We start from the raw sequence: 18,891 nt of genomic DNA, 5'->3' as shown, positions 1-18,891 counted from the left end.
CAAGTTAATATGGCAATTTTCAGGGAGTTCACTTGTTAAGTGAAACAATTTTATGGAAGTCTACTTTGTTAAAGTGAAGTGTGTGTTTGTGTGTGTGTGTGTGTGTGTGTGTGTGTGTGTGTGTATATCAGCATGACAATGGACAAGTCAAAATGTAAATTGTCATGATCTAAAAAGTTCCATAATTTTATTGTCTTGTGATGAAAACATCTTTTAGTCTGAGTAAAATGTTATGTTTAAGAAGTCCCTTTAAGGGCGGCTAGGTGGCGTAGTGGATAAAGCACCAGCCTTGGAGTCAGGAGTACCTGGGTTCAAATCCGGTCTCAGACACTTAATTACCTAGCTGTGTGGCCTTGGGCAAGCCACTTAACCCCATTTGCCTTACCAAAAAAAAAAAAAGTCCCTTTACCAGAAAGAAAGGTCTCAAAAAGTCATTTGAGTTGAAAAGGACTTTGTGGAATAGACTCAGAAGATGCAGAAGGATATTGGATGTCTCCAGGGGAAAAGAGAGAGACACTGAACCAATTCATCATCTTCACCTTGTGTATATGTATATGGGTTGTTTGGTCAGGGGACTGCCCCCTTTTAATCTCTGTAACTTCCCCTTGACTCTGTACGTGCATCACCCCTACTTCTGCCCCCTTGTAGATAAATCTTATGCCCACTGCCAAGGAGAGTTGGGACTATCAAACTCCATTTATGTTCCCAACAAACTCACAAGAGTACACACAGTGATAGAGGTCATCAACTGTGGGATAAAGGTCTTGATAAAAGGTGATGGGTATTGTGATTTTAGAAATCACTAATAAGGTGTGGAACCCAAATTCTAATTAAAAGAAAAAGGGGGGGGGGGGACTTGTGAGGAATATAGTGTGATTGACTTCCATAGAATATAAGAGGAGATTGTTAGTTTATATTACAAGGACTGGGGTCTTTCTGTGGCTACTGATGCCTCCAACTGTAAGACAAAAGAACTGACCATAACCTTATCAGACCTGAGATTAGATCAAACCTACTCCCATCTAGTCCTGAGTTGACGCAAGGTCTTTATCCTTTGCAAGTGATGTATTAACTTCCCTGTGCTCATTAGCATAATGACCAGGGTGGGGAAAACATTATTAGAGAATGGTGTGGTATGCCTTGATTAGATTTTAACCCTGACCAATGACTAGCATGAAGAGGAGAAACAAACCATTCCAACTGCATACGGGACATTGCCTTTTCTGCCTTTTATTAATAAAAGCTATTTTAATCACTCTGAACTAGGTATTTATAATTATGAGCCATTTATAACAACTTGCATGTTATGGCATCAATCCCTTAAATCTAATCTCTTCATGAACTGAGGACAAACAACAACAACAATTCTGAATTTGGCCCTCTACTCTTTTTTTAATGTTCATTTTCTTCCCAGAGTCTTAAATTCACTCTCATGGTTTCATCTATCACCACAGGGCAGATGGTTACCAAATCTATAGGTCCAGTTTTGACCAAACTTTCAAGCCCCACAATCAAATTTCTAAGTCCATACAGAATAGCTCCATCTGAGTTTCCTACCAGCACCTCAGACTCAGCATGTCATATGAAGCTTATTGTCTTTCTTCCCAAAATTTGCTCCTTTTGATTTCGTCAATATTTCTATTATTGACATCACAACTCATGTGATCTTTCATGTTAAAAACAAGTTATATCTTTGACTCCTCTCTCTTACTTCTCATCTCCAGTTATCAAGAATTGTCAATCCCTCCTCAGAGCATTTCTTACATCTTTCACCTCTTCTCTATTTCCACTGCCAAAAAATCTTAGGACAGGCCTTTGCTGTCACTAGTCTAGATTTTTTTTTTTTACATCTATTCCTTTTTTTTTTAGGTTTTTTTTGCAAGGCAAATGGGGTTAAGTGGCTTGACCAAGGCCACATAGCTAGGTAATTATTAAGTGCCTGAGACCGGATTTGAACCCAGGTACTCCTGATTTGTCTAGATTATTACAAAAAAACCTCCTATCAAGTTTTCCTGCCTCCACCATCTCCCCTCTCCAATTCAGCCTTCACACAGCTGCACACTTATTATTTTTTATGTTAAGAATTGGTTCTATTGCCCCTTTGTTCAAAACTCTTCCCTTGTGAGTGAAACTCATATTTTCCTTAGACTGGCAATTGGAGGTTTTCCTTCATGGACTGGTCTTGGCAGTACTCTATGCTTTTATTACTCTCCTCCAAGATTTTCTGTGTTCCAGATAAATAGGAACAAATAATCATTTGTTGTCCCTTCACAGAGGCTACTACTTCTTTACTCTTGTTCACTATATCTGAACAGTTCTTCCCTCTTTCCCCTGACCTGCTTTTTCTAACCCAAATCAGATGCTGCCAGTTCCACCAAGTCTTTCCTGAGGTCCCTCAGCTAGCAACGATCTTTGTTTCCTCAAATCTCAGAGCATTTTTCTTACACATCTCTTATGTATATACAATTTTTTTTAACAACATAGTTATTTTGAACGAGTCAAACTCCTCTCCTCCTAGATTGTATGATCTGTGAGGACAACAGTTATCTTATTTATCTAAACTGGCAACTCTTTTGGGGCTTAAGATAATAACTGTGTAAGAGATGAATACTGAATTGAATTCTTGAATTTAGAGAACATAGGGGTGCAGTGCTTTGTTCAAGCTCATGCAGGAGATTAGAAGCAGAGCTGCAGCTATCACAAGATCTTCTAATTCCAATTTATGTTAGTTTTCCAATATATCATGATATATTTTTTCACTGCTTATCTCTCCAACTAGACCATATGCTCTCTTGAGGGCAGAGACCAAGATTTATATTCCTTCATTATCAGTACCTAGAGTTTACTGCTTTACAAATTGTAGACATTTATTGTAGTTGTTGTTTTGTCCTTCATACTTGAAGAAGAGCATGGGAGACCATCAGGGAGGTGATCCCATGACAAGCACATAAATTAGATTTGAGTGAAGGGGCGCTTTCTCTACCAAAGCCATCTGGATCCAATGGTCAGATATGAACCTGGATGATTGGAAATGGCCCTGGATGTGAGGCAGTCAGGGTTAAGTCACTTGCCCAAGTCACTTACCCAAGACACAGCTAGTAAGTGTCAAATGTCTGAGGCCGGATTTGAACTCCCATCCTCCTGTTTCCAAGGCCAGTGCTCTATCCACTGTGCCACTTAGAAGCACATTGTAGACACTAGTAGACACAAGTAACTGTGATCTCAAGTATTTATTTTTTATTAGATCTTTTTGAGTCTTTGGACTTCATTGTTATAGGGAACTCCTAATGAGGAAACTGCAGTCCTCAGTTGCCCTGTAACTTTTAGTCTCAGAATACTGCCTGGGTACTAAAAAGTACAGTAACTTGCCCAGGTGTCAGAAGGAAAACTTAATCCTGGGTCCTTCTTCCAAGGCTTTGTTGTCTTTTTACTAGATCATATAAAAAAAAAATCTCCCTCCTTCCCTCCCTCCCAAAAAAGTACAACACACAGAAATCTTAGAAGACAACTACTTTACATGGAAGGATAAAGAAGGGGGGTACCCCTGCCTCATTGGCCAAGGTTGGTAATTTGGCAAGGCAGCACCTATTACAACCAAAGAGCTGTCATCTTTCTGTCTGACTGTTATGGTTGGCCACTTATGTTCCTGGTTGAGTTTTCTAACTAAAAGGGCACTTACCCATGTATCAGGCTGCCAAATTTAGATGGACTACAGATGAGTCTCTGTGGAGAATCAATCCTCTTCAATAGATCACAAGAAAATCCCTGAATGATTGCCTGCATATGGGAGGCACAACGGTGCATGAAATCCAACATCTGCAATAAATAATGAATAAACTCTCAATATTAGGCACCCCTACATCTAATAAAATTCTTGAAGGAGGAGAAGGGCATGAGGAGACAATGCTTCAAATCTAAACCCCTCCCTCCATATTTTTGTACAAGTGGTCTCTCATGTGTAGAAGACTCTCATTCCTCATCTTCAACTTGAAGAATCTTCCTCCTCCTCCAAATATAGCTCAGGAGACATCTCATAAGCCCATTCCTGGGATTCCCCTAGTTCTTAGGGCTTTCTCCCCTCTGAAATTACTCTATATTGTTTTGAATATATTTTTATATTTACATGTCCATACATACACTGTATCCCTTCCATTAGAATATGTTTCTTGAGGGCAAGAATCATTTTCATTTTGTCTTTGTGTCCTGAGTAGATTGCAAGATGTTCAATAAATGGAACTGACTTGAAATGATGCTATAACAATGCAACCAAAGATGTGAGAATATCTACTGGATTTGGGTTGAGAGTGGTTTTATTTTCATAATAATACCCCTTCCATTCCCCATGTCTAAGCCTGAACTCTGATCAGTTCTCAAGAAACATGGGGTTAGACATTATCAGAGTTTACTGCTCAGGGATGACACAGGAACCCTAGGTGATTCCTTGTTCTTCATCCCCCTTCTCTGGCCATGGCTGGATAAGAGAAGACTGATCACTAATGCAGGAGTGGTCCACGTAAGTGGACCTGAAAAGCAGTGACTTTGCCCTCTGGGTCTATTTGTCTCTGAAACAAAGAACATGGAAGATTCCTCTCTGGGACTTCCTCATCCTGGTAAGGAGTACCTAACTTGTCTAAGAGAACTCATGCTTGGGTCTTAGGTTGGCCTCTTTTGTCTCATTTTTTCTTCAGGTTAAGTGTCTGTATAGCAATCCTGAGATAGAATTTTTTTTTCTTGCAGGGCAATGGGGTTAAGTGATTTGTACAAGGTCACACAGCTAAGTAATTATTAAGTGTCAGAGGTCAGATTTGTCCTCAGGTTCTCCTGACTCCAGGGTCAGTGCTCTATCCACTGCACCACATAGTTTCCTGAAATAGAATTTTCTATCCTTAAAGGGAACCTTAGGAATTCAAGAGGTTGGAGCTCCTGGGTCTTCATTGAGTACCAGATTTATATTGGGAAGGGAATTCACAGCAGAGCACTTCCGAGAAGATGACCATTGACAGGAGGATAAATCCAACTCCTGGCCTGTTTTGCCAGAAGATATGAACCTGGAAATGATTGCTTGCATAGTACAGAGCCAAGATGAAGGTTGTAATAATGGCTAGCATTGAGGAGGGCAGAGCCAAGACAGAGTAGCAGAATGTCACACTAAACTGAATCCTGATGGGAAAATCCAGAAAAAGTTACAGTGAGACCAGCCTGGAATAGGGAATCAGAAAGGAGGAGAGTGTCAGGTCAGAAATAGCAATAGCGGCTATTCATCTGAGCAAGAGGAGATTCCAGACCCAAATTAGGGCATCACTACATCCATATTTTGATGCATGTTTATGGAAACAGATCCTAAATGGCAACTTCTTCACACATGATACAGTTCTAGATCACAGACAGGGAAGACTGAGAAAGAAGACCTACAGTAGGGGATAGCTTTTAAGTACAGAGGTCCTGGGCAGTGACAATAATAAGCAAACAGAAACTATGGTTCAGATCCTAGGAGCTGAGCTAGGTGTCAGGACCAGCTTCTAGTCCAGTCTGCAAAGGAATAACCAGGGCAAGAAACTGTAAAACATAACAGGGAAAAAATTTAAGAATAATTCAATTATCAAACTTCCTTATGCCCACACACACAAAACCCTAGACATGATAGCTCAAGAAATCTTAAAAAATATTACCCATATCTCCTAAAATTAGGAGGAAAGGAGAAAGAATTCATCAGTCACTTCCTAAAAGAAACCTTAAAATTTGAAAGTTCCTAAGGAACATCACAGACAAAATCAAGAGCTTTTGGATCAAAGATAAAATACTACAAGAAGAAAGATAAATAATTCAAGCACAAAGGAAACAATGTCAGAATCACATCAGATTTAGTGATTCCCCTCTAAAGCAGGGACGGAGAAACTCTGGCCTAAGGGCCCATATTGGTCTGGTGTTACCATAGGTAACATAGGTGAGATTCAAAAATACAATAAATCTAATAGCTTTTTAGGGGTGAGTTAACTAAATGTTATAAATATTCTGCCCCTGGCAAAAAAAAAAACAACAACAAAAAAAAAACAAGGTTCCCCATGACTGCTTTAAAGTAGCTTTTAGGCATTTCTAAAATTAGAAGAGAGAAGTTAAGAACATAAAAAAGACATGAACAAAAAGGACTAAAAAATGATAAAGTGCTTATATTCAAATATGAGGCTCTGTCTCTAATACAATTTGTCCTCTATACCCTATGATCAGGGATCTTAGAAAGTGTATAATTAGAAAAGTTCTAGGAATGGTTTTCTTATGTCTCCCCCCCACCCAAATTCTTTCTTTTCCCTCTACTCTCCATTGAGAAAATGAGAAAAACAAAGCCCATTTCAAATCTGTACAGTCATGCAAAACACTTTCCAACAATAGCTATGTAAAGAAGGAAGAAAAATAAGGAGGGAAGGAAGAAGGAAGAGAAGAAAAGAAATATGAGTTGATTATCTTTACAATATTATCGTTAATGTGTAAAACTTGTTTTGCTCACTTCACTTGCATCTGTTCAGGTTTTTCTGAAATCATCCTTTTTGTCATTTCTTACAGCACAATAGTCTATCACATATTTTATATTATATTTTATAACTTGTTCAACCATTCACCAATTAATGGATATTTTCTTAGTTTCCAATTCTTTGCTACCACAAAAAGAGCTGCTATAAAAATATTTGGGCATAAGTCATTTTTTCTTCTTTCTTTGATTTCTTTTTGGGGGGAAGGGGCAAATCCTGTAATGTCTTGATCTTAAGAGAAGAACGGAAAGAAGAGGAATATATTCTGGACTGTAAGATAAGGGAAAGGAAAGTTAGGAAAAATAATTTCATATAATCAGGATGGAGCAAATAGACATCTGTACAAATAAAGAGGATGGGAAGGGGGGGACATTGAGTCTCATTCATCTGAACCAGTCAAAAGTGGGAAGAATACACACATAAACACACAGTATAGACATACATTTCACACAACAGAAAAACATGACTGAAAAGAAAAAGTTAAGAGACAAGAGTTAGAGGGAAGATAGGTTAAAGGAAGGATTGGTCCTAAGCAAAACAAATCAACTAAAGATGTACAAAAATATTTAGAACTCTTTTTGAGGTGGCAAAGAAAAGTAATCTGAAGGGACGCCAATAAATTTATGAATGATGAACAAGCTGTGAAATATTGGTATGTTGGAAATCTATATGTCGTAAGATGTAAAGGACCTTGTTTCAGAGAAACCTGGGAAAACTTTTATCTGACGAGTGAAGGAACAGAATCAGGAGAACAATGTATATAATAACAACATGGTAAAGAAGAAACAACTCTAAAAGAATGAGGAACTCTTACCAGCATGATGACCAATGAAGATTCCAAAGGACTAATGTGGAAACATGCTACTTATTTTCTGATAGAAAATTTTGTGCCTCAGCACAAAATGAGATAGATATTTTCCAATACAAAAATTTCAGTTGTTTGACCACAATTGATTATAAGGGGGAAAGGGTATATGTGGTTGGAATGGGAGGGTGAGAAAGCAAAAAAGCTAAAGGTACTGAAAAAAGGTAAAGTATAATTTACAAAATAAATGTTTAGCATTTATATAGTGCTTTAAGGGATGCAAAGCATTGTATAACACATACATATATGTTTAATTATATATATATGTACTTGTGTGGTTTAAATTATTTTATGTATATGTATATATGTATTCTCTATCATTATACTCTTTTTACAGATGAGAAAACTGAGGTTTAAAGAGTGTAAGCACCTTGCCTAGGATCATATAGTTAAGAAAATGTCCAAGATAAGATTTGAACTTAGGCCTTTCTGTTTGCAAATCCAACACTATCCACTGTGACACCTAACTTCTACAAAGGTCTCAGTTGTTTTGCAGATATTAAGAAATAATACTATTGCAATGATCTACCTTAAACTCCTTCATTTTTTTAATCAAAACCCTGAGAGAAATAAATAGCACTGGATGAAGGAAAAAACATTTATAAAGTTTGTTTCCCTTGGGGGGGAAAAAAACCATGAACTGTTTTTGTAACTGAAGATTTAATTGAACTCAAGGATTTCCTAGAAAGAACCCCATCTCATCTTTTGGGCAGTCTTACCGCAGTGCTTCTCTCCTTCCCTGCAGACAATGCCCAACTCTGAGGTTTTTTGCCATCTTCATCATGAAGTCTCAGGTCACCACCTGCATCCAGTAGTTTGCTGAGGATCCACTGATTGCCTGAAAATGCTGCTGCATGAACAGGTGTACTTCCATCAAAGCAGCGACTAAGGAACATCAGACCAAGTGTTAGACCATAAATAGTAAGTGGATATTCTTTCCCCCACAACAAACAACAAAAGGGAAGAGTCTGAATGCTGCTGGATAGTTTTCCAAGTCTTCAAAGCCCACAAATACAGAAAGCTTAAAAAATAGGAGACTTTTTACAGCTACAGTTAGTCACATAGGATGTTAATGGCAGGGTGTCAGAACTCAAAAGTTATGAATTCTGAAGTAGGTCCTCTTTGAATTAAGCTACTCTGCAATATGCCTGTGATAGATTTCAGTTCATTATTTTGCTAATTAATGCAGCAAACAATATCAAGTTGGAAGATAGATGTGCTTTAAACTCAACTATTACATTTTATTGTTGTTGTTGTTCACTCATTTCAGTCAGGTCTAACTCTTTGTGAGTCCATTTGGGATTTTCTTGGCAAAGATACTAGAGTGTGTCACCATTTCCTTCTCCAGTTCATTTTACAGATAAAGAAACTGAGGCCAACAGTTTTAAGTGACTTGTCTAGCTAGCATCACACAGTTAAGTATCTAAGGCTGAATTTGAACTCAGATCTTCCTGACTCCAGGCCCACTGCTTACTGTATTGCCTCTCACTGTAAGTGACAGAACACTGATCTGAAAGGCCTGGTGATATGGGTCATCCCTGGGATACCAAGAAATCTGGGGACAAAAAAAAAATGAAATTAAGCTTATTTCCATAAACTAATTTGCCATGAGTTCACTTCCATTCTGTCCAACCCAAAACATGCAGGTGGGAGGAGCTAGGTTCAGCATCTACCCTCTGGAAGATTCCATTTGACACAATCATGAGGTGATTTTTAGTTTATACTCACAGAGAAAGGGGAAGAATTTTCCAAAGGCACCTATGTAGCGGAATTGTCTTGAGATCCTGGATATTATGATGTGCTCAAGGTGAGAGGTTGGAAACTTGCCCACATGTTGGAGGAAATAGACTAGGGGGTGACTAGCAGACAAGGGGTGATGTATGGATGTGGTTGTAATTATAAACAAGCTGGATAATCAACCACGGTAGAGAGTATGCACTTGAAGCCATTTTTCTGTCCTCCAAAGAGCAATCAGGTAATTTTTTTTTTTAGGTTTTTGCAAGGCAAATGGGGTTAAGTGAGTTGCCCAAGGCCACACGGCTAGGTAATTATTGTCTGAGACCAGATTTGAACCCAGGTACTCCTGACTCCAGGGCTTCATCCACTACGCCACCTAGCCGCCCCTATCACCTAATTTTTTTACAACCATTTTTTTCCAGGCCTACATTACTAACTTAGAATCATCTTTATTATGTAAACTTTATACTTTACACTTTTTAAAACTTTTCTTGCTCAGTGTAGTTTTCTCTTCTAAATGAAAGGTAGGGAGTAAAATTAGATAAACTCAGGTTCTTTTCAGCTCTAAATCCTATGATCTCTATTATCCAGTTCTTGACTAAGGCTATGCAAAGCATAATTACACCATCTATAACATATACATAACTGGATAATGTTCTGCAGGTCCCTCTCATTCTGTGAGTCCAAGTGGAAATAACTTACCCAACCTGCCATAGAAAAAGATCTAGTCAGGTTAAAACTTAAGAATTTAATTTTGTTCTCAAGTCTCATTAATTCAAAGAAATTAAAAATGATTTTTATTGAAAACTAAACTTCAAATACAAAGCCAGGAAGGCATTATTGTAAGAGATTGTTGGTTCTAAACTGACTTTTACATTCTTTCTAAATTAGAAAATTAAATAGATCTTAACATATTGGTAAAAAATGTGCAAATAATAATGTCTATTACATATAGTTCATCTATTCAATTTAAATAGGCCTAGAAGGATGTACCTCAGCAAGTTTTTATGGGAGTTCTATAAAACTGCTTAAAATTTCATAATTCATAATTCAAACTGACCTTCACTGGTTAAGATTATTATTTTCAGAGGTCTAAGGCATCTATATTCTTTTATTGCTTGCTGTTTTTCCACAAGAAAGTGGAAAGTGCCCAAGGCTGTGTAAGCACAGCCAAGAGTCTGAGCCATATTTGAACTCAGGTCCTCCTTGACTCCAAAGCAGATTAACTTGCCTTTATATAAGTACGCATCTTCAGAGATTATTGGCAATCTCTTCCATCATGGCAAAACACTTACTGATTTGGGTCTGATCCATAATCCACCAGGATATCTACTAATTTGGGAAGACCTAACAATGCTGCAGTAAAAAGTGCTGTCTGGCCCAGGGAATTCACAGCGTCAACGTAAATTCCTGCAAAACAAAATAAGTCAACTTCAAGAATTGTTCTTTGTTTCTCAATTACTCTACCCTACCCGTAAAATAAAATAAGAAAGATACTTAAATCTTAAACAACAACCAAAACTATTGGTCGGCCAAAACACAAATCAAATATATAAAAACCCTGCTAGTAACTTATCAAATTCATGACAAATTGGGAAACTTAATTCACTAAGTACCACAATGTAACTCCCACTTGACAATCTTCCTTTCACAAACCAGAAATAAAAAAGAGAGGACCACTCAGCCTGCATTCTCTCCCTCTCACCCGACCCGAAGGAAGGGAAGAACGATCATCAATGGCAGGCGGCAGCTGCTGCCAAGCAGCACCACAAGCCGGCTTCACGCTCAGGAGAGAATGCCACAGCTCCTCCTCGTGGTTACCTCCATGACACACTTTCAGCCACAATTCTCTAGTAACAAACTATAGAAATGATCCCTGAAAGTATAGTCTTGCCCGACAGCACCTCGGCGCACTCGCTACAGTCGAACTGCCTCACTGTTAGCTCACGGCGACTAGTCCACACCTCCCGACTCCCACCCCAGACCGACGCCAGGCACTACCTCTCCCCAACCAGCGCGTAAACCAGCAAGCCCTACACAGCTCCGTTCCCTCAGTCAGGATCGGTCGGAAGGAATCCCGAAAGTCCACGACTGCTAATTAGCATGTTGGCTCCAGACAGCCAATCACAGGCGGCAGCTGCTCCGAGTCTACACCCTCCCCCGCCCAGCCCTCTTTTCTAAACTGATTGAGAACTGCCCCGCGGCGGGGGAGGGGGGTTGCTCTCCAAAAATAACACTAGACACCCCTCCCCCAATCATGTTCTGAATTCTGCAGAAGCTTCCAAGGGCGCCTACACCCCTGGGGTGCCCACATTGGTTGAGCTGTTCTGAAAGGGCCTTGAACAAATATCGAAAGCGCCCTTTCGTCAAAACAGGTAAACTTCCACTTCAACCAACACCAACTTTAAATACAAGATTATAAGAAAAATCCTTTCTGAATCTAATCAATTCCAGGTATTATTTTCATTGGTATTGTAATTTTTAACTAAAGGGCACCCTCAGACATACTAGGTGTCCCTTTAGGCTCTCAGGCTAGATTACCAGAGTGGCTCTTATATACTCAAAAGTCTTTTATCCCAAAGAGATCATAAAATAGGGAGAAAATCCATATGTACAAAGATATTTACAACAGCTCTTTTTGTAGTGGCAAAGAATTGGAAATTGAGGGGATGATATGGAAATAAATGTGGAGTACTACTGTTCTATAAGAAATTATGAGAGGCTGGACTTTAGGAAACCATGCAAAGACCTGCTTGAATTGATGACAAGTGAAGTGAGAAGAACCAAGAGAACACTAAACTTTAACAGCAACATTGTGAGATGATCAACTATGATGGAGGCAGCTCTCCTCACAGTTCAGTGATCAAAGACAATCCTGAGAGAGCTATTATGGGCAATGCCATCCACATCCAGAGGAAAAAACTATGGCATTTGAATGCAGAGCAAAGCATATTTTGTTCATTTTTTAAAACCTGTTTTTTTCCTTTCTTTCTCATGTCCTTTTCCCTTTTAGTTCTAATTCTTCTTTTACAACATGACTAATATGAAAATATGTTGAACATGATTATATTTATTTGTACAGGCTCTATCAGATTGTGACCATGGGGACAGGGGAAATGGAGGGTGGCAAATAAAAAAAATACTGGAACTCAAAAGCTTATAAAATGATGAATATGAAGACTACATCTGCATGTAACTGGAAAATAAATTTTAAAAAAAATTACACTGCCCAGTAAAAGAAAATGGCAAACCACTCCTGTATATTTGCCAAGAAAATGCCAAATGGGATCAGGAAGAGTAGGAAAAACCAAAACAACTTAGCAACAAGTCCTGCCCCTAAAAGACTTACATCACAGAACATACATCAACCACAGTAATTAAGTATAAATTCTATACAATGTAAATAGAAAATAATCGTATTTCGTGTCAATGCCTAGTTTAACAATCTGTTATCAAAGAAATCAGTGGGGCTTTCCCTGAGGAAGGAAGTCTTAAGCAGGATCCAGAAGGATAATTAAATTACAAAAAGATGGAAAGGACAGCTCCTACATGCCAGGAGTGTCCTATAAGGAGGGAGGGCACCCTGGAAAGAGAATCAGGAGGTGGAAAAAAACAATTCCTATTTAAATAGTGCTTTTCACAAATGAGTTTGGTGTGTTTAGGGGACAAAAAGTAGTTTTCTGGTAAGAGTGAAGGGCTAAAGACAGCATCTTGTTACAGTTCACAGTGCACTGGCTCTAAAATCAGAGGGTTCATAAATCATCTCCGACACTTAAGTGACCTTGGGCAAGTCACAATCTCCCTATAAAAGGGGCATGTTGGACTAGAATGCCTCTGAGATACCTCCAGCTCTAGATCTATGATCCTATGACCTGGGTTCAAATACTGCCTCTGCCATACCTTGAGGACCTAACTCACTCCCTGGCTTCCTCATCTAAAAGGGAAGTGGTGGAACTATACAACCTCTGAGATAACTTCAAACTTTACATCTTTCAGGAACTAGTGAGAGCACAATGTATGTGAATTAGGAAGATTTTTACCCACTTCTCCCTTGTTTCTGGCTCCATAAACTCCCTGGAGTATCTAATGGTCCCTTTCTATGACATGTTTAACCTGGTCCTTTCCATGAGACCATTGCTAAAGCCTGAGCTTTAATGCAAACTTCTGTGGGACAACAATCCTTGTGACTGCAGCCAGACTAACAACTGAGGCAGGAAAATTTCCCCATGTAGTTAGTAGTCCTTAAAAAGATATGAACTTTCCTTCTAATTTCCTCCTTCCTTCTCTACCCTTCTAACCTGAGGGGAGGGAAGGGGCAATCTCTCCCTTGTCAGGGGTCAGACAGCTGCAATGAACACATGATCTGCCTTGGAATGCTTAAGCCTGGGGCTTGGATCCTTGGTGCTGCTTCTATTTGTTGATCTTTCCCTAAATATAAATGATTGAACAGGGATCCTGTTGATGAATCCAGATGATTTTTCCTTGAACTGTCTTAGACACAGATTCCTGTTCAATACAATATAATTGTTTCTAGCAGATTTGGATCCCAGTGTTATATATTTTTTTTCCTTTAACAATTCCTTTCAGCATCCATCCTGGATACAAATCATACTTAAACTTTGTTGTAAAGATTTTCCCCAAGTCTCTGGGTGGAAGTATTATGAGTCAGGAAATGTGAGAAAAGCCTGATCCCCCTCTTTAGGGTCAGCCTCACCACCAGGAAGAACCTGTTTGGCTTGAGTCAGTGAGATAACCTGTGAGACTCCTTCCCAATTCAGGTCCTGGATGAGATCTTGGGGGCTTCTCCAGGATTGGAAGGGTTGAATTCAATCAGCTATAAGAGTTTCAAGTCTTATTGGAAGTTCCACAAATGCATGGAATTCATTTGAGTTTGATTTTCCTTTTTAACTTGCTCTGCTTGTCCTAGTTTTCATTCCTGCATTCAAAATGACCCATGATCTTTCAGAGATTCCCTGGAGAAAATAGCATGCTGTTATTGTTCCAAGAACTCTGGAAATTTTGCCCAATTTTCTACCTATATACATTGTCAGGGATCTGCTTTATGGGTGAAGGGACCTATGGGCAAGTTTCACCCAAGACAGTTTTGGTTTCTTATCTGGGAGTAAAAGATCACTTTTAGTTCAACTTTAATCTAGGGTGGGAGCTAAATGTTCTGACAATTCATTAGGGATTAGACTTTCTGACAATTTTTTTTCCTTTTCTCCCCTCCCCCATTAGTTGGCTTATTTTTAATTTTATTCATTCTTAATTGTTTAGGATTAGGAGAGGCTCTTGAAGTGATAGTGATAGTCAATGAAAACTTTGTAAAAAAAAACTATCATTTCCAGGGCGGCTAGGTGGCATGGTAGATAAAGCACTGGCCCTGGAGTCAGGAGTACCTGGGTTCAAATCCGGTCTCAGACACTTAATAATTATCTAGCTGTGTGGCCTTGGGCAAGCCACTTAACCCCACTGCCTAGCAAAAACCTAAAAAAACAAAATAATATTATCATTTCCTTGATTTGTACATTTTTTTTAATCTGGGGTGAGTATAGTAACTTCAGATCAACCAGCTAAGGTACATATGAGCCCTCTCAAAATTAAGTATAATGATAGGGGTTGAAGGCCTATGGCATACTTTCCAGTAAAATCAAAAAGAAAAGCACCAAATCCCTAGATTTTCAATTAAGACTGTTTTCTAGTTATGTTAGGGCTACAGGGTTGGCAACTCTGAGACAAAGTATTTTAAACAAAGAGTACCCTAATTGGTTGTAGATCTGAAAAGGAAGATGAATTTGTATTCAAAAAAGGCTGATATGTCCCATCTTCCTCTCTCTTCACTTTCAGATTTGAATTTGTCAGAATTGCTTTCTGAGTTGTGTTAAAGGAAGGGATTCAAATTTTATCTCCTACCCCTAGCCCCATATCATGCAGAGCATAGGTGTCCAATTAGCGTTTCTGGACCACATCATCCAACAAAACCTTGTCAAGGACCACATATAGAATTTAATATTTATGACTAGAATTTAACCCATATTACCAATGAGTATGATAATAAAATATAATATGTAATAAAGTATAATAAAATGCAACAAAATATGATAACACTATTAAGTATGATAAACATTTATTTTTTAAACAAAAAATAGGAGCATATCATTTTAAATATGAATACTGAACCTGGTTTTTTGATACCAATGCATTTATATCTGCTATGATAGAGGTTGTAGCAATATGAAGCATATTTTCAAGTTACTTGTCTGAAATTTTTATTCTATTTTTACTTTCTATATGCTTCATATAGGGAAAAAAATAATTTCCAAATAAATGTACTTCCCAAGAGAGATATCATGAACAGGACATGTTTGTGGAATGCTGGATATTTTTCTTTTTTTGGGGGGGGGGGCAAGACAACGGGGTTAAGTGACTTGCCTGAGCTCACACTGCAAGGTAATTAGTTAAGTGCCTGAGGCCACATTTGAACTCAAGTCCTCCTGACTCCAGGGCAGGTGCTCTAATTCATTGTACCACCTAGATGCCCCTGGATATTTTTCTTTAGGCAGATACAACTTGTAAAAATCCAATAAAGATCAAGGAAACAAATAAGTATAAGCTGCATATCTAATTGCAACGCTATACATCCTTTTTGCAAGTTTACAGGCAATGTGATGATGTAAACTAAGAATGTAGTAACAAACATACTGAAATGTAATTGGTATTTTCTAAAATCTTGAAATCCATTCTCAAAGCCCTGTGACAAAATAGCAATTAATGCTGCATAGAATAAAATTGCTTGTTGCAATTATGATGAGTCATATAATGATTTAAAATAAGATTCTAATTCCTGTATGCATGTCTCTTGTAAGAGAGCACATATGTGCTCATGCACGTGTACACACAGATGTGTGTATATGTACACATGTGTACATATACACACAGATGGTCTGTGAGACCTTATAATGTTAGTTGTGTGAAAAAAACTAATCTATGTTAGTTAAGGGTTAAGCTGATCTGTGATATTACAACATTGGTGAATGTGTTCATTTCTTCATTTTATGACACAGACAATGAATGGGCTTTGAGGGCTGCAGGCAGTCATGGGCCATGGGTTGCTCACTTGATCTAAAGCAAATATTCTACTTATGAAAGCCCGTATCAGGGTTTGGACAGTTTCTTTTCTATTTATTCTATCCTAACCATAGAAAAATACCATATTTCCCCATGTATAAGATGTACCTTAATTTTGGGGCCCGAAATTTTGAAATATATTACATAAAGTTATTGAACTTAACTTTTATTCATCATGAAATTCAAGGACCAATCATAGTTTCAGGCATCTTTTGGGCAAGTCTGATATGTGGACACATAGTGAGTCCATTCAGTTTCATGAACCTGAAGCACCAATCATGTCCTCCTTTAATTGATTGATTTTATTTAAGGCAATGGGGTTAAGTGACTTTCCCAAGGCCACACAGGTTATTAAGTTCGAATTTGAAAGCAGATCCTCCTGACTCCAGGGCCTGTTCTCTATCTATTTGTGCCACCTAGCTGCCCTGTGTCCTCCTTTGAAATCAGTCACTTCTTTTTCATCAGCAATTCTTCTGACCTCATGCTGAGCCATCTTTATTTTTACACAGGAATTCCAATTGCCCTTTGCTCTTCAATCCCTCTCTTCAATTCCCTCTCTAAATCAGGCCATTTGACTGACTTACCTCTCATGGCCTTCTTCTGCCAAGGGTTTTCAGTAGGGTTTCTTCTTCCCATAGCTAGTCTCTGCTTATTTTCTCACTTTGAGGAGTACCAAACTTATATTCAGAAACATGAATTTCCATTCACTTTTGCAAACTGAATCACACTTTGAACTTTAATTCAGCACTGTATGAAAATCTTTTTTGAGCCATTTCTGGGCAGAACAAGGCAAAATGTAACCTAATAAACTAGTAACAAATGCAAAACAAAATGGAAAAGGGGAGAAATGAAAATTTGAGCACAAACACAAATTCGAAAAAGTAGGAAATGCAAGTTAAAAAATATACAATAATGAACGCAAAGACAAGCACAAAAAAGCAGGAAATGCAAGTAAAAAAAAATCTGCCACCACTGTATGACAATCACAGTTTTTAGATTCCCAAAATTTTAAAAATGTCTTATACATGGGGAAATATGGTTAAGTACTTATCCCAAGAGGGTCATGTCCAGACTTGGAGGTGTCCTTCTGAATCAAAGAAGCCAAGAGGGCTTGGGTTTAATGAGAAAAGTGACGGGTGACAGGAACTGGAGTATAAACAGGCTGATGGCAGGGAAGGAGTGCTTGGCAACTACTCCAGCACTTCTCATGAGGATGTTTGGGAAAGAGCTTGCTCTGCACTTAGGATATTAGCAATGGTTTGGACAGTGCAGATTCAAGGGAAAATTGTAAAATGCATAATTAGTAGTTTTACAAACTATTTTATGTTCTGAGGAGGCTGGAAGTATCAGCATCCCAGGATCCTGTTATATCCATGTTCTGAGTCTTATTTTTAGCATTTCTTTTGTGTGTAAGAATAAATTACCTGTCCCATATTTGATTTTATTGTACATAGTACTGTTTCTACTCCACCCTCACTCTGAAGGAGAGGAATTGGAGAACTAATTGAGTAAAAACATGTGGGAAAAAAAGTAAGTCCAGCACCCCTTTCATTAGAAGCCCAGTTCTTCAGCACTTAAACCAATCTAAATTGAACACCTAATTATAGAGAAGTACAAAACTAGAAGTGGGGACAATACATCAGCAGACCTTGGAGCTCAGCAACCATTCCTCAAGATCTGAATAGTCTTCAGTTAAAATTTTCAAGTCCCTACAATTAGATGAAAATCCCATATATTCTCAGTCCACAAATCTGCTGCTTCCTAAAATTCTTTCATTCCACAATCCACAATGACACCTTAGCAAATAACAGCCAATCAAAGGCATTTAAAAGGTATAAGGAATCGTTTCAAATTGCTTCTTTAATGAAGTAGGCTCAGCAACATATAAATAAATCCCTGTAATAAATCTCTTTCTGTTTAAAAAGGAGCCCAATGCTGGGTGAAATCATGATCATTATGAGTGCACCTAGCTATGTGGCCTTGGGCAAGGCACTTAACCCCATTTGCCTTGCAAAAACCAAAAAAAAAAAAAAAAAAAAAAAAAAAAAAACAAAAACCAAAAAACCCCCCAAACCAATGATGAGTGGGATAAAGTCTCAGATTTCTTCAATAGATTATTATAGATTAGAAAACAGTTGAACTATGTGCCCCTCCTCCCTTGACAAAGCAATTTCTGGGATTACTGGTGAAGAGTCAACTGACCCCATCTTATCTGTTTTAGTCTGGATGTCCATTCAATTCCCAGGGTTGAAGGGATGATTCTGTTTGAATTATATGCTCTTTTTCCAGTGTCTAGATTGTGAAGATCACATTCCTCATGAATCACTTGGGTGGGGGGCCCTCAGGGTGGGAATCCAGTTAGGATAAATGATTCTTGGGTCTTTTGCTTTTGCCTCAGTCTCTGTAATTGATTGCAGCCAGTTCCTCCAGAAATGAATAAAAATTTCTTTCTGAAATTTATTTAAGTGGCATTTGTCCCAATGAGAAACTTCCTATTTCTAAAAAAATATTTTCTTTAAATATAAATTACAAACAAATTCACTAAAATTTTTAAACTATATGGACAATAGACAAGATACAAAAGAAGCAGAAAGAAATGAACAAATCTTACCCCACTGTGGAATGAGTACCATTTAA

General features: G+C 38.2%; 1 protein-coding gene and 1 non-coding gene across 6 annotated transcripts in view; both read right to left on the bottom strand.

The window, feature by feature from the left end:
* Positions 1–18,891, bottom strand: part of TEX14 (testis expressed 14, intercellular bridge forming factor) — a 148,855-nt gene that overhangs the window by 102,613 nt on the left and 27,351 nt on the right. For all 5 annotated transcript variants that reach the window (XM_074223600.1, XM_074223601.1, XM_074223597.1 and 2 more), the window contains exons 3-5: positions 10,422–10,536; positions 8,109–8,274; positions 3,680–3,816 (exon numbers count right to left, since the gene is read on the bottom strand). In XM_074223600.1, coding sequence (XP_074079701.1) covers positions 3,680–3,816; positions 8,109–8,274; positions 10,422–10,536 — 418 coding nt within the window. The remainder of the gene's footprint in view (positions 1–3,679; positions 3,817–8,108; positions 8,275–10,421; positions 10,537–18,891) is intronic.
* LOC141515810 (small nucleolar RNA U3) lies at positions 10,802–11,018 on the bottom strand. The gene has a single exon (XR_012476547.1). It is a non-coding gene; the product is annotated as a small nucleolar RNA U3 (small nucleolar RNA).

This window comes from Macrotis lagotis, chromosome 2 (assembly GCF_037893015.1).
Source record: "Macrotis lagotis isolate mMagLag1 chromosome 2, bilby.v1.9.chrom.fasta, whole genome shotgun sequence".
Classification (NCBI taxonomy): domain Eukaryota; kingdom Metazoa; phylum Chordata; class Mammalia; order Peramelemorphia; family Peramelidae; genus Macrotis; species Macrotis lagotis.
The sequence above is the reverse complement of the archived record's forward strand: the minus strand, read 5'-3'. Positions and strand labels throughout refer to the sequence as shown.